The sequence below is a fragment of the Malus domestica genome, chromosome 01, assembly GCF_042453785.1.
Source record: "Malus domestica chromosome 01, GDT2T_hap1".
NCBI lineage: Eukaryota > Viridiplantae > Streptophyta > Magnoliopsida > Rosales > Rosaceae > Malus > Malus domestica.
The window spans coordinates 31387136-31402982 of NC_091661.1; the positions used below are offsets into that span (position 1 = coordinate 31387136).

The window sequence follows — 15847 nt, forward strand, 5'->3', positions numbered from 1 at the left end:
AATAACAAAATTTAATTAACTTAGGGTTAATTAAACATATGCCCTCTAAAACTCAATTTGAGTCTTATTTAACTCTCTAATACTTGAAACGGGAAGGAATACGTGAGAAACAATTTGAGTATTTAGGAAGTTAGGCGACACATTTTGAGTTTCAAGGACTTAAGTATAATTAATCTCGTTATTTAATTGATTAGAATAGCTAATTACATAATTAAATTGTTACTTTATTTGTCAAATACAATTAATTGTTTAAGAACTATTAGTGGGTCCCTAAATAAGCAAAAAGTTCAACGAGCAAGAGTAATTAGCCAAATTGTCAAATTAAACACTCTCCTTTTGGTCCAATACACATTCTAGAAGTTTGACTTTCCTTGATTCTGGTTAGATTACGATTTGGTCACAACGTAGAATTGGCTAAACATTGTATACCCCTCTTTGTACTCACGTTCAAATCTCACTATCCGTCGAATCTATCTTCTTGTCAAGTTCAAATTCCTCTCCCATAGAGCAAAGGAATAGTGTTTGGCTTGTGCTTTCGCTTTGAATGGGTGTCCTCTTTGGATAATAAATGGTTGGATAGAAAATCTCACTGTCCGTCGAATCCATCTTCTTGTCAAGTTCAAATTCCTCTCAGCAAAGGAATAGTTTTTGGCTTGTGCTTTCGCTTTGAATGGGTGTCCTCTTTGGATAATAAGTGGTTGGATAGAAAATCTCACTGTCCGTCGAATCAATCTTCTTGTCTAGTTCAAATTCCTCTCCCGTAGAGCAAAGGAATAGTGTTTGGCTTGTGCTTTCGCTTTGAATGGGTGTCCTCTTTGGATAATAAATGGTTGGATAGAAAATCTCACTGTCCGTCGAATCCATCTTCTTGTCAAGTTCAAATTCCTCTCAGCAAAGGAATAGTGTTTGGCTTGTGCTTTCGCTTTGAATGGGTGTCCTCTTTGGATAATAAGTGGTTGGATAGAAAATCTCACTGTCCGTCGAATCAATCTTCTTGTCTAGTTCAAATTCCTCTCCCGTAGAGCAAAGGAATAGTGTTTGGCTTGTGCTTTCGCTTTGAATGGGTGTCCTCTTTGGATAATAAGTGGTTGGATAGAAAATCTCATTGTCCGTCGAATCCATCTTCTTGTCAAGTTCAAATTCCTCTCCCGTAGAGCAAAGGAATAGTGTTTGGCTTGTGCTTTCCCTTTGAATGGGTGTCCTCTTTGGATAATGAATGGTTGGATAGAAAATCTCACTATCCGTCGAATCAATCTTCTTGTCAAGTTCAAATTCCTCTCCCGTAGAGCAAAGGAATAGTGTTTGGCTTGTGCTTTCGCAAGCTTTGAATGGGTGTCCTCTTTGGATAATAAATGGTTGGATAGAAAATCTCAATGTCCGTCGAATCAATCTTCTTATCAAGTTCAAATTCCTCTCGCGTAGAGCAAAGGAATAGTGTTTGACTTGTGCTTTCGCTTTGAATGGGTGTTCTCTTTGGATAATAAGTGGTTGGATAGAAAATCTCAATGTCCGTCGAATCCATCTTCTTGTCAAGTTCAAATTCCTCTCCCGTAGAGCAAAGGAATCATGTTTGGCTTGTGCTTTCGCAAGCTTTGAATGGGTGTCCTCTTTGGATAATAAGTGGTTTATTGTCAAGTTCAAATTCCTCTCCCGTAGAGTAATGGAATAGTGTTTGGCTTGTGCTTTTGCTTTGAATGGGTATCCTCTTTGGATAATAAGTGGTTGGATCGAAGGAATAAGACCACTCTGAATCTCTGTGTTTGGAGTGTGCAGACCGAGAGGTCCAGGCTGTTCAAAGTTTTAGGTTTTTGTGAAGCAGCAAGTGAAATAGGCTAATGAAGATGTAGGTTAAAATTAAGTGGTCTGAATCTCTCAATCCGCGGCTTCAAAGGCATAGATCTAGAGTGGATCTCAATCCAAATGGAAATTATGGCAGCTAAAAAAAGTAGTTGGTGCATCTTTGGATGGACGGTTTGAGAGATGGATGGTAATAAGGTCGGCCTTGGCTTGTGCTTTCGCTTTGAATGGGTGTCCTCTTTGGATAATAAGTGGTTGGATAGAAGGAATAAGATCCACTCTGAATCTCTGTGTTTGGAGCGTGCAGACCGAGAGGTCCAGGCTATTCAAAGTTTTAGGTTTTTGTGAAGCGGCAAGTGAAATGGGCTAATGAAGATGTAGGTTAAAATTAAGTGGTCTGAATCTCTCAATCCACGGCTTCAGAGGCATAGATCTAGAGTGGATCTCAATCCGGATGGAAATTATGGCAGCTAAAAAAAGTAGTTGGTGCAGCTTTGGATGGACGGTTTGAGAGATGGATGGTGATAAGGTCGGCCTTCTACGTTGATCACGTGGAAAGACATATTTGGTGTTTACTTGTGCTTATATTACATGCTTAAATTCTGCATAATTACATCTCATGTAAAATCAAAAACACTAATTGTTATACCTACAAGTTTTTTGGATACGAACGGGACCTCAGATGCAAAGATAAAACGCTCTTAATCAACTGAGTTGTATTTACAAGATTAACAAATCTAAAAACAAGTTGATGCGTACTTGGAGGTAAGCTAAGCATGAAGAACAGTTCAAACCGTTGGAAACAACCATCCCATCGTCCATCCGAGGAGCAAACCTGCCCCGGCAAGACCCAATCCCACCGCGAATGCAACAACGCCCGTGTTAATTTCGTACCTTGGTCTGCCGCCCCGTTTTCCGGCCCTGCGCTGACCCTTCTTCATGTGCCTGCCTTTGTGAGGGGACCATGGTTGGTCCTTGTTATTGAGCTGCAGGCAGAATTTCTCGAGCTGCAGCAATTGCAGCCACTGCTTGTAAGCAAAGAGTTGTGAGGCCTGCTTCAAAAACAGAGTGATTATGTGTTCCTTCTCTGTATGGGCTTGCTTTGCTGCTTTTTCTGCGTTCCTAGCTCGTGTTTGAGAGTGGCACAAAGCTTCCAATAGCTCGGCTTTGGTTCGATTGTCTTCTGAAATCTTTTGGGTTTCCACCTCATCCTTGCTGAAACAAATTATATTATAAATGAAGGGTATCATGAATGAAATTGATCAAGTAATCTCCGAGAAGTTTTCAAGCAACAAGATATCTGCTTCATTTAGATACAGGCATCGCAAGCTCGTACAGAAAAGTAAAGAAGCCTGGCATATTACTCTAATACTGGGGGAAATAGGCAGACATTTATAATGAGCCAATAATTTCACATACGCACAAAGGAAATTTACGAAAAATACGGTTTACATGATCCTTGAAACATACAAAAACTTCAGAAGAATTGTCCCTTTCATGTAAGAGGGAAGGTAACAGGTTGATCTTCGATTATCATGAAACATAGAACATACGGTTCTATAAATTTTTTAAATTTGTTCAAATGATCTACGAATACCAGATGATAGTGGTCAACTGCGAAAACAATTGTAAAGCAAAAGATACAAATTTACCTTAAGGGACTGCAAGACTCATGTGTTGAGTGACCAGAAGTAAGGCTTCCCCATGTATAAGTGTCCATATTGGAGAAACCCATTTCAGCCATCTGATCCATGGCTGAATTAGGGTCGAAAGCAGAGGGACCCTTCCTACGATGCTTAACCCGGGGCCGCGGGAGATCACAATTCTCAATATGTTCCAGTGACTTCTGAGCAACCAAGGAAGCCAACTCATCTTTACCTGCAGAGCGCCACCACGGTTCAGTTTTCTCAGTTCCCACCCATTGGGATTCTAAACTGGAAGACATTTTCTTGGGTTCCTCAGAGCTCAAGCAGTTCAAAGAATCCAAGTTCATGAGATGATCATCTGAGTACCAAAACTCGCCCGAGTCCTTTCTCTTAGGAACTTTTGGATCATTCCCAATTCCAGCATTGAGCTCTTGCATTCCTTTATTCTGGTCACTTTTTGTACAAGTGACAGAAACCTGGCACGGCTGCTCAACAAAAGAATTAGCACTATTCTTCATATCAATTTGAGTACCCAAAACCCCGTTGGACTGGTAATAGTCGCTTATGATCGGAGTTTTATGAACAAATCCAGAATTCAAAGCTTCAAGTTCAGCCCCCAGGACTGTTAGCTGTTCATACGTAAACTCCTTCTGCGGTCCACAGTTGGGTTCCAGGTTCAACCACCACTTGGTGTTGGGTGCTAGTTCAGGATTTGGGTTATAAGGCATGCAATCTGGTTTGAGGTTCTCAGGTGCAATATCAGATTCCGTTTTTGAGGAAGATGATGACGGGCAGGAAGAAAATTTTGGAGCGCTCCACGCATCTTCTTGGACAAAACAACAGTTTGCTCTACGCTGCCATGTAGTACGTGCTCCTGCTGCTGCCATATCTTGTCTATCTGTAACAGATTTTACAATGAAAAAACAATATTCAGTTGTACTACACTCAGTGAGGCATCTAATTTGAATGCGTAATTAGGTATTTGAAAGCTTTTAACTTGTCTAATGCCGAAAGAGACTCGACCAGTAAATCCTAAGTCTCAACAAAAGAACAAAGATCCGAGATAGGCAGGAGCATCTAAAGACGAAACAAAGAAATTCAGATGATTTCACCAAATTGAATCTTTAACTTTGGTTTGCAAAACTAGCAGGAAATCTTAAGCACTCGTGGGCGTAACAACATTGGCTAGAGCCTAGAGGCTATGCACCTAAATTTGAGTCCCCCTACCGCAATTTAGATTAGTTTAAAGTAGAATATCGATCGTAAAAATGGGAATCTAAAACCAAACCAGATTCTGTAAATTGTACAATCTACGATAATATAGTACAAACACTGAAGACCTAAACAAAATTGACAAATACCACGTTAGTTCATGCAATATATATTCTGTAAGTGGAAGTTGGACCCAGATTCATACAGAAACGTCAAATTTTAATAAAAAGATGTAAAATTTACACAATTAGAGCAAAACCCAACTCAAATCACTCCATAAAATTGAGAAAAACCAAACGGAAACTAGAAAATCCCATTCAAAAAGGTGAAAAACACAGATTGAGCAATAAAGTATTGAACTTTCATCTAAAAATTTTGAAAGAAAAAAAAAGCAAAAAACTACCTTCAAAAGGAGATGGGAATTCTGGATTTCGCATACGTTTTCTGGGATTCGAAAAAGCAGATGCAGACGACAGAGAGACCTCCTCCTCCTTCTCCTCCTTCTTTCTTGTCTCCTACTTCACCGTCGCCTGCTTGCTTGCTAAAATAATGCAAGTCGGTAATATCCGTTTTCAATTCAGTGCGTAAAATATCCAAAAATACCGAAGTCTCAAAGCTTTGCGACACTTTCTTTCTGTGCTGAATGGAGTGGTACGTTGTGCTGAAGAGGGTTGTACCTCGATGTGGAAAATGACATGGTCCTAATTTTGGTGGGAAAATACACGTTCGTTGCCCCATTGGTGGGAAAAAAGACTTTTAGTTACACCGTTCTCGTCATCGTCATCGTTACGTTCTGTGTCAATTATTTGTTATGTAATAAAAAGTAACTCTTAATACTATAGGTTTGTTTAGCTAAAATAATTTCTGAGATTGACGTAACTCCTCACTTTGGTTCATGAGATTTGAAATTGATAGAACTGGTCTTTGACTTTGTCTACAATCAATCATTTTCATTCGTACAAAAAAAAAATCTGTTAAATAAGAACAAAAAATGATAAAAATACTCTCAATTTAACAAAGAATGGGATCAAATGATTTGACAAAAATTGAAGGTATTTTGTCATTGTATTCTTGTTTAACGGAAAAAATTTACGAAATGATCAAAATGATTAATGGTGGACAAATTTAGATACCAGTTTTATCGATTTTAAATCTCAGAGATCAAAATGAGAAGTTATGTCAATCTCAAACTCATTTTGGCTAAAAAGCTAATATTTTATGATTAATACGAGATGTCATGTAGTAGTGTTTACACTAACACCGTCTCATTCTGTGTCAATCACAATTGCTATATAAAAAGAAATTAACACTGAACATTACATAATTGACACGAAATGATATGTAATGATGTACCAGTGACATGTAAGTTTCTATAGTGGTCATATTGCTACAATTGGGGGTGCAATGTGCATTATGGCATCCATTCGTTTTGAAGTTCCTATTGGGATATTATTTCTCCTTCCATTTTGATAGGGACATTAACTTGTAAGCTTGAAATTTTGATAAGTGTTTTACCAAATTGGTAATTTACACATGGGGTCAAGGCCATGCCACCCATTTTCGTTTTCAGAAATTGACATGATAGAAAAGATCACATCACTCACTTCCAAACCGTCCTTCGTACGTATTATGGGACGCAAGTTGAACCCACCATTGACCGACCGGACATGTCATATTTTTACATGCAAAGTTAAGTTGGTTGGTCAAGGGTAGTATTTTTATTACAACACGGTTAGACAAGTTAATTGGTTGGAGTGTGATATCTACACACCTTTTTTTACTTTTCTTACTTACACTTGGGGTCAAATTGTTCTCTCGTAAATTAAGTACTGTGAGGCCAATCAGTCAACAGTAGTGTGCTCGCTCTTTGTAGCCGAGTTTGAATCTGTATTTTAGAGTATTGTTAAGTCAGCCGGTCAACGATAACACACCCGCTCCTTGTAGTGAGATTTACCCGCTTCACGTAGCTAAGTTCGAATTCCCTTTTAAAATATCATGGTTTTTTTAGCCAAAATAGTCTATGAGTTTTGAAGTCGATAAAAGTGGTCATTGACATTATTTTAGTCATTTTATTAAAAATCTCTACGAAATAAGGATGAAAATGACAAAAATATCTCAATTAAATAAACAATGAGCCACAATAATTTGACAAAATTTGAAGTTATTTTTATCATTTTAATCTTATTTAATAGAGATTTTCACGGAAAAACTAAAATGATTGATGGTGAACAAACTCAGAGACCAATTTTATCGATTTTAAATCTTAATAACTAAAGTGAAGAGTCATGTCGATTTCAGAAACCAAGAAGCCAAATATCATTATTGAAAATATAGATGAACACTCCACATGGCAATCCACCCGCTGTTGTTCACCCTACGTCTTATCTTTTTGCCTTGTAGTGGCGGTGTCTCCTCCAAACAACCATTCCAAGGTTCCTTGCTGTCGTTAAGTCGTAAATCACAATCAACACCCTAATTATTGTTGTGTGAGTGTGACTTCACCCGCGATGCCCGCCGGAATCATCGAAACCGGTGCCAAAATTTTAAAATTTAAAGTTTAGGGACCGACTACAATACTTGCATGTATTTAATCACAAGTAATTAATGTTGAATCCGTTGCTTAAATTTCAATCGAAGTGCAGACAATCTTTTCTGCAAAGGGAAAACGTCGTTTTTCCTCCCTAGTTTCTCCAAGTAGAATACAAGTTTTTTCAGGGTGATCATTACCTCCTCGCTCTCGGCACCAAACTCCTTCTCTTGGATGCTCAAAACCCTCTTCAGCTGCTCGAGTAACGATTCGTTGTCCTTCGTTAATCTGGTTTGAATCGACACTAAACAGTCAAGAGCCTCCGCTGCCAAATACATCATCGTAACACATCAGATGAAGACCAAATGTGAAATGACCTAGTAATTTATTTGTGCTTAAATAAAATGACAACATACCAACAGGAAGGGAATCGTTTCCAAATGCTTTTTCACGAATGCGCAAAGCCTCCAGGGCAAGCTGTTCAGCTTCTTCATCCCGTTTCAGATGGTAGAGTGTAACGGCGAGGTGCAGCATTGGGAACGTGATGGATTGATCATCAGGCCCCACTGTCTTTTCCATGATCTGCAAACTTGTCCTCAGCAAGCGCTCAGCCTCCGCATAATTCTTTGACCGTGAATGCGAAGTTGCAAGATTAATAAGGTGTGTCGCTGAGCTGGGGTCCTCTTTACCTTTATATCTCTCTGTGATCATCAGACATTCCTCCAGCAGCTCTCGGCCTTCCTTTCCTCTGCAAGCATTCCATCAAATTAATATGCTTAAAGAGAAAGATCAATTGTAGGTTTTATGACGAAAATTTACAATATCTATCGAGTGTACCTGTCAACATCTAGTCAAGGAATAATAACTAAATAACCGCCACTATCATGTAATAACGGCAGAACAATATGCTTTCCGGTTCTTCTGAAATTAGCATTAGATAATTGCAATGTAGAATTAACTCTACCTTCCAACAGCATGAAGTAACTCTGCCAAATCTATCCTCATCTTCTCCATTATGCTGTCATCTAAGGCCATATAATTGGAAGACGTGATCACTTCGAGCGCTTTTCTATATAAAGAGATGGCTTCATTTGCATTTCCTGTAAAGAATCAGTCGTGAAACTGAGAAGCTATTGAGAGAGAGACAAACACGCGCGCAGAGAGAGAGAGAGAGAGATTGCACAATTACCCATGGCACACTTCACATGGGCCAGGGAGCACATAGCCACTCCAACTCGTCCATCATTTTCTCCATATAATTTTTTGTATATGTTCAAAACTCTGAAAACGACGAGAAACAATGAAAGTGATCAAACTAAACCTGCTAAGAATCAGTCAGTGCACAAGGAACAAAGTAATCCAATCTACAGAAAGGCGGAGAGCAATTAAACCTTAGAAAAGGAGTTTCTGCCTCGGTAGGCTTTCCTTCTTTGAGCAAAAGATTGCCAAGGCCAAATAAAGGTATGACCAAATCCTCACTTTCAGCACCTCTGCTTGATTCTAGAAGAGTAATTGCACGGTTGTAGAATTCTACTGCTTTTGAAGTTCTTCCGATGGAGGTGAGAACTTTTGCAATCCCCAAAATTGGTGTGATAAGAAAAACACTATTTTTCCCTGAAGAAAAGATGGCAATAACCACTCAAAAACACACACTCATGTAAAATCACATACATCATGACTTCATTTTGTGTTAGGTTATGCTAACTAAAGGACTTATGTACAAAATATTATCATAACGTCTTTAAGTTGATTGAGTCACTTAGCCATCTAGTATCATTCACCAAAGAAGTCATATAACGCCATTCGGCAATAGCCAACTGAGTTACGAGTCGTGAAAAGGCTCCAAATTGACAAGAGAACTTACCATATATGTTCTCCATGTTACCAATAGCCCTCCTATATGCAGACATTGATTTCTCAAACTCTCCCAAAGTTGAATACATGCTCCCCATATGCACGAGAACTGAATCCAGAAGCGGTTCATCATCCTTTAGACTGCCAACAACTTCATTCAACTGGCCATCCATTAAAATGCACAAACAAAAAAGAAGAGCAATAATCTTACATGGGGCAATGGGGGAGAAAAATTATACATGCCTTTCCTACAGAAGGAAAAATGAAATTACCATATCCAGTAGGGAACCAACAAATTTCAAGTCGCCAATAGCCATGTATCCTAGAGCTATGATGTCAATGGTGGCAGCTTCTTCAATGCCTCTAATGCCGGCATCCATCCGTTCCTTCACAGCTTCATAATTGGCCTGAAGTAGGTCTATGGCATCATTTTTGTTCCCCATCATAATCATCCTTTTGACTTCATCAAATAACTCTTGCAGTTCTCTTTCAAAACTTTTCATCCCGTCTAATTTATCACTTGATTGCTTAAAAGAAGTTTTGAACCTGCTAATCGTTAAAACTGGTTTAGGGTCATTGATTCATCATTTGGAGATGAAACTAAGGACTCATTTGGTGCCTAGGATTGGATTTGACTGGTTAACTCACCACATTCAAGGCACGTTAACGAAGAAATGAACAAATTTTGTCTAAGTTGAAGGTATAAAATGGATTACTCATGAAATGAAATTACCCCTTCCGATCCCCACCAATTGGTGGGATATCAAAACCTTATAACGTATCCCCTCCAATCCCTACACAATGAAAAACCCTTCATTTCTTACTTCAAGATAGTCTTAGGAGTTACCTAATCCAATCCATTCCTTAGCGCCAAACAGGCCTAATTATGTTCAAAACTGCACTCAGCAAAAATCAATAGAAAGCAAAACAAAACTAAAACAAAAGAACTGTACATGTTAAAGTGCTTTTCTAGGCAGCTTTGGGAAGGGAAAAAATTGCACCTCTGAGAGTGCTTTTGTAGGGCTGCCAGATTTCTATCCAATGAGCCAACAGAAGCAAGGGTTCTGGAGACACAACAGAGGTCAAAGTTTCTTACAGGTACCATGAAAAGCTTGAAGCTGCAATTCGCTTTCGGGAGACAAACAGAGAAGAAATTGCTGCCTTTGTGCAAATGGACAGACTGCATCATGCGATGCAAGCACACTTCGCTCTTCCTGAATTGTTCAAAGCAAAAGCATTAGCGTGTCAGAGCCCAATACTTGTATGAACAACTCAAAAGATCAAAACCCAACACATTCAACTATGTAAAAAACCATTTTTTCAAATATTTTGGAATTTTTTTTGCTAAAAATCCAACCTTTGGTGAATCAAACGGACAGAATCATAATTTAATACAAATTAAAAACTGAAATTATATGGAAATTCTGGAGAGAGAGAGAGAGAGAGAGTACCCGTTGTTGTTGTAGAAGGGAGGAGAGAGAAGAAGGGAAGCTGCCATTGGTGGTGGTGGAGGAGGAGGAGGAGTTGCAGAAGAGACTGAAGAGTGAGAGCGGAAAGCTGACCGAGCTGTCAAAAGCGGCAAAAGATAACGAGAACGGTGGACGCTGAAGTGAGTGGGTTAACTCAGCGAGTTCGGGTTGGGTTGGGTTTGGTGACTCGGCTCGTCAGCCCATCTAGTAAACGGGCTTATGACCATAAGTGCTTACGTTTCCTTTATGCTTTCTTCTAAAATACCACTCTACTCTAAGGGGAGATATTCAGAACTTTCATGCAAAGAGACAGACGCGTTACACTAACCAACTGGCTTTACTCATTTCTAAGATAAAAATGTTTCGTACTTATATCTTATTAGCATTATAGAGGGATTCACTAACCAACTGGCTTTACTCATTTCTATGATAAAAATGTTTCGTACTTATATCTTATTAGCATTATAGAGGGATTCGAACTTGAGAACGTGAACCCGACATAGGTCCAACAAGAACCAAAGCCAATGGGTACGATGATTGTGTAAACCGATAACAGAGTAATAGGGTCTCCAACTTCCTTGACCTTCCGACGCTGGCGTCAGCCCCCATACATGGTCTTACGACTTTGCATACATGGTCTTACGACTTTGCAGAGACCTGTGTTTTTGGTAGGACCAGTTCACAAGCTGTACTTGGTGTTTGAAGGGGAATGAGAATTGGCCAGTTCACACCACCGGTAGCAAAGATTCATCCCCAAAAGTGATACACAGCTTAATTTGATTTGCAACACCCGAACATGCAATCATCAATGATTTAATGTAAGATCACGGCAAAAGTACAGCTCCGGTGATCATCGATCATCAACGCAAAACATAATACACACGACGAAAAAAAATTGCTTTCCCACGTCCCAGATTCGTGCAGGAAAATCGAAATGTTGAAGAGAACTAGACCTAAAGCGTTCTTAGAGATTACATTTACAGTGGATACATTCATATAAACCGATGTGTGCCTAAACTAAGGAGCAAAAACTCCCTACCTTACAGGACAATGCATCCAGAAATGATCTGAATAGCAAAATATCACGGCAGGACCAGCTCAAAATTTTAGTACCGATGTTGCTCCTGCTCGTCTAAGGCCCGTCTTCTTGTGCTGATGAAAAAGGAGGGTTTATGAGTCAACTTATAGGGAGATCATCAGAAATGCAAGAAAGAACGTAGAAGGGCATACAACATACACTTGGAGAGAAAGAGACTTACTGCTTAAAATAAAGCCCTGAAGCAAGCTCTGAGCTCTCTCAGCCTGCTCTGGAGTTCCTGAAATTCGAATGATCTTTTGTGTTTCCTCCGGTCTATCCTCTACCAGGGTCACACTGGCTCCCGATAACTGTTTAGGTTGAAATACAAGTCGCAAAATACAATTAATCATAGCTAAAGTTGGAAGACAAAGAAGGCAAACGACTAAAAGAGTTCATCAGGCTGACCTCGCTGATCTGAGCAAGCTTGTTTCTCGATTTCGTTATGAGCTTTGAAACTGCCTGCTCTGGTATCACGACTTCTAGTATACTCCTAGTGACAAGTGTCACAGGTATTCTAACAGAAAATATTGAGAAAGCGTCAATAAGATGAATAATTCAACATTGATTGGTAGCAAATCGAGACACACAAACACACACACAGAGAATGAAATGAGACTATGATTAATAAGAGGCCTTAATAGTTAAACGGATAAGAAATTTGCTACCTATTCAAAGAACTAGGAACATCTTCACGACGTTCACTTTCGTTTGGCTTTACGGTTTCACTTGCAATCCCTCCAGCATCCTACGCAAAGAAATGAAATTAGGATATACTCAAGTACAACCATGTAGTCATTACTGAAGAGAACAAATAAGGAGAAAAAAAATTGTAAGATGGACGTAAATGAGCATTCTTTAATCTAGCCAAGATAGAAAAAGCAACCTTTGATGGCTGTGCTATTCCCACGGTTTGCACATTCCGATACATTTTCATCGGAGGATCATTTCCAGCATGAGCTTCACGAATTGGAAATGTGTTATTCGAAGATGGCTCCATTGCGAAAGCACTGCCCCCAGGGCCTGGTGCAAAAGCAGGTGGTGTTGTATCCTTTCGAAACGACTCTCTATATAAGTAACTCCGTATTCTTGACGTCACCTCAACAAGAGCTTCTCGAGCTGCTTTTATCTCCCCTACAATCTGTAGATGACAAGTAGGAGCCATTCAGAATTGTCTAAAGCGTAATTGATCTTGTCCACCAAATTGTAGACGCCATATTCAAACACAGAGACATGGGATAGAAGCAAGCGTTCACAAGAAATTCTAGTCAAACAGCATAATTGGACGAACAGACCTTTTATCTCTTCCAGTGGATTTTTCATATAGCACAGTCCAAGATCATCCTATATCTTAAATATACAACCCCCACTTAAAAATGAACCAACCATGTGATGTTTGAAAAGTTAAGTATTGTTTTTAGTTTTCAAGTCCACTAAGAAGGTATTCGGCCAAACGAACAAAAAAGGTCAGCCAAGAAAGCCTCTCAAAGAACGAGAAGAAAGGCATGAAACCAATTATGGCATTTCCATGAAATTAGCAGGTAGAAATAGAATGACAAACCTGTATAAGCACATCGTCCCCTGATACACATGCGGGAAGATCATCTATGGGAAGAATTTGTATATCTGCACCAGTAAGTCGCCTCATTTCCAATAACAACCCATCTCTTCCCTCTAACCAGCCAATATCACTTGTTGGGACAAGTAACCTGGTAGTTATAATGTTCTCTTTGTCTGGACTAAGATCAACAATGCGAGTTTGAATATGCAACAAAGCTTCCTGAGCTGGAAACAGCTCGTCATCAGGACCCTATGCACACACATTAAATGGTCAAAACCTTTCCACAAAAAGATAGAACAAAGAAGCAGGCGGGGGATGATAAGCATGTACAAAAGCCAATCATTGCGATTAACATGTCCAGATTAGCTACCAGTGCCACCCGCAATGAGGGTGCATCATCACTTCAAAGCAGCACACAAACAGAAGAAAATGCACCCATACAAGTTTACTATATATCGCGATAAACAACAGATAATTATGAAGTACCTCCTCGGAAGAGATTATGATTATCTGTTCATCTTCACCCACCACAGGGTTTGTAGCCTTGACATCTACACCAATTTCATTTTGAAGCAATTCCATAATTCCGGCAGAATCTCCAACTATAAGATCAACCTTGTCAACTGGACAGAGTATTCGAAACACAAGGTCTTCAGAAAAGGGCTGCACATTATCAGTCATATGAGCAGACCCAGGTTCAATTGGATAACCAGATGAACGGGGGGCATAGTTGTTGTTTCTGATATTGGGGTTAGATAATCGCGGTCCAAAGGGAGCCCCATCCATGAGTGCCTTCCGTCCTGCATTGTTCATATGAGGAATATAATCATCTTCAGGAGGAAAGAACCGTTCGGGTGAATGCATTCGCCCCTGGAAATGACTGCGGTCGCGATGCTGACTCTCCCTCAAGCGTGATGAAATAATTGCCACAGCACTCTTTACATTATTCGGATCGCCTACTACCTGCAGCAGAAATGCAACATCTGCTTAGTGGTAGCTTAAAAGAGCAGAGTAAGCCATTCAAGCCAATCAGTGGTTTACATAAAACTTCAATATAACTAAATATCGAAAGAGATGTTTAAATCCGCTTCTTAACACTCTCCTGTCCAACAAGATGCAACTAAAATCCACAAATTTCTTCACAAAAAAACTACCAATTAGAACTACAAACACCTCAGCAAACTCCACGGACACGAAAACACTCCTTCAATCAGCCTAATTCACTCGCAGTACGGGTCATGTACTAAATCATCGAGCTTCCAACAATCGGTTTTATGTCCGGTCTGATGGTTTTCGCAGTATTTATTAAGCTTAACCGGAAACAAAAGTTTCCAAACATGGCACCTATTACTAAAAATGGAATGCAGCTGACAAGTTCATCAATATGCGACATGCAACACATGAATCAGAATGCAGGTAAATCTGTAAGTGCCGAAACCTGAACAATCTCCTCCGACATCGAAACACAGCGGGGCAGATTTTGATCCCTGGGCAACACCCTAATCTGGGTCTTTGTCTCCATCCTCATTTGCTCAATTATCTTCCCACCCTTCCCAAGCAAACACCCCACATGCATTCTCGACACGACCAGCCGCGTCGCCACGCGATTCCCACCACCACCGCCGCCGCCGCCACTTCCTCTAACCCCGCCACCGTACTCATCATCCTCCTCACCGCCAAACCCAGCACCATCACTCTCCAGAATCCTCTCATGGACCAAAAATAGCGCCTCCTGGGCCGGCGAGAACGACGGCATTCGCCCCTCCGGGTCCCGCCGCCGCGTATCGGAAATCTCAATAATCCGCTCCTCGTCTCCGGGAATCAGTTCATGCACGTTGATCCATGCGCCGGTGTGCTGCCGGATCGACTTAATGATGCTACCGGACTTCCCAATCACCCCTCCAGCCTTCATATCGTGACAGAGAATACGGTACGTCGTAGTTACCGTAACCGACGGGTCCTGCTGAGGCGGCTTATTGGGTCTTCCACCACCGCCGCCACCGCCACCGCCACTTCCGCGGTTGCGGTGGTTGTTGTTGTTCGCATAGTTGTGGTTGTACCGAGGCCTCGTCCTACCCACAGTCTCCGTATCGTAGTCCTGTTCATAGTAATACCGTTTAGATCTAGACCTGTCCATCTCCCAAAACCGCCTCTCTCAAAAACCTACGATTCTCAACTTTCCGGGAAAGCACACAACTTTCCGGTAAAGCACACAACTTTCCGGGAATCGGAGGTCTAGGGGTTCAGATTGTCTTGGTCCAGCAGTCAAAGAAGTAAAGGGTAAGGGTTACTTCTGAGTTCTGAGCTCGGTCATTTTCCTAGTGTCCTTTGTCCTCCTCTGTTTTTTCTGTTTTCCATTTTCTTTCTTTCCTGTTTGGTTCGTCGGAAAGCGTGAGAAAATTGTTCAAGTTTGAAAACCCTAGAAGATTTGCAGAATCTAGAGAGAAAGAGAGAGAGAGAGATAAAGAGAGAGGAGTCCAATTTGCAGAGTCAGTGGAGGCGAGCTGCCAGATTTACCAGTTCAGTCTGGTTTACTTTACTTGCCCCAACACCCAACTGTGAGGTAATAATAAATAATTACTTTTGTTAATAAATGTTTATTTTTATAGTCTTTTTCACGAGAAATTCTTCATTGGGACATGAATACAAATGGTACATTACGTGTTTGTATGTAAGTGGTGATTTTTTTTTTTTAAATTATTAACT

General features: G+C 40.3%; 3 protein-coding genes across 4 annotated transcripts; all 3 read right to left on the reverse strand.

Annotated features, from left to right (window-relative positions):
- Positions 1-2361: 2361 nt before the first annotated feature.
- Positions 2362-5340, reverse strand: LOC103444069 (uncharacterized). The gene is made up of 3 exons (XM_008382981.4): positions 5059-5340; positions 3450-4341; positions 2362-3012 (listed from the first exon to the last, which is right to left on the reverse strand). The coding sequence occupies exons 1-3, from the start codon at positions 5090-5092 to the stop codon at positions 2586-2588; spliced, it is 1353 nt and encodes a 450-aa protein (XP_008381203.1). The 5' UTR covers positions 5093-5340; the 3' UTR covers positions 2362-2585.
- Positions 5341-7175: 1835 nt separating this feature from the next.
- Positions 7176-10848, reverse strand: LOC103444048 (uncharacterized). Of its 2 annotated transcripts, none has more exons than XM_008382957.4 (9): positions 10488-10848; positions 9990-10250; positions 9309-9582; positions 9047-9197; positions 8574-8796; positions 8372-8463; positions 8147-8282; positions 7599-7930; positions 7176-7507 (listed from the first exon to the last, which is right to left on the reverse strand). In XM_008382957.4, exons 1-9 carry the CDS (start codon positions 10532-10534, stop codon positions 7257-7259), a joined length of 1767 nt encoding a protein of 588 aa, XP_008381179.1. In that variant the 5' UTR covers positions 10535-10848; the 3' UTR covers positions 7176-7256. The 2 variants fall into 2 exon arrangements, with proteins under 2 accessions (XP_008381179.1, XP_008381186.1); XM_008382964.4 differs by having other exon boundaries at positions 10038-10250; positions 10488-10762.
- A 454-nt stretch (positions 10849-11302) lies between these two features.
- Positions 11303-15689, reverse strand: LOC103444040 (RNA-binding KH domain-containing protein RCF3-like). The gene is made up of 8 exons (XM_008382948.4): positions 14580-15689; positions 13628-14104; positions 13142-13390; positions 12467-12721; positions 12249-12328; positions 11989-12097; positions 11765-11891; positions 11303-11657 (listed from the first exon to the last, which is right to left on the reverse strand). The coding sequence occupies exons 1-8, from the start codon at positions 15276-15278 to the stop codon at positions 11638-11640; spliced, it is 2016 nt and encodes a 671-aa protein (XP_008381170.1). The 5' UTR covers positions 15279-15689; the 3' UTR covers positions 11303-11637.
- Between the last annotated feature and the right edge of the window lie 158 nt (positions 15690-15847).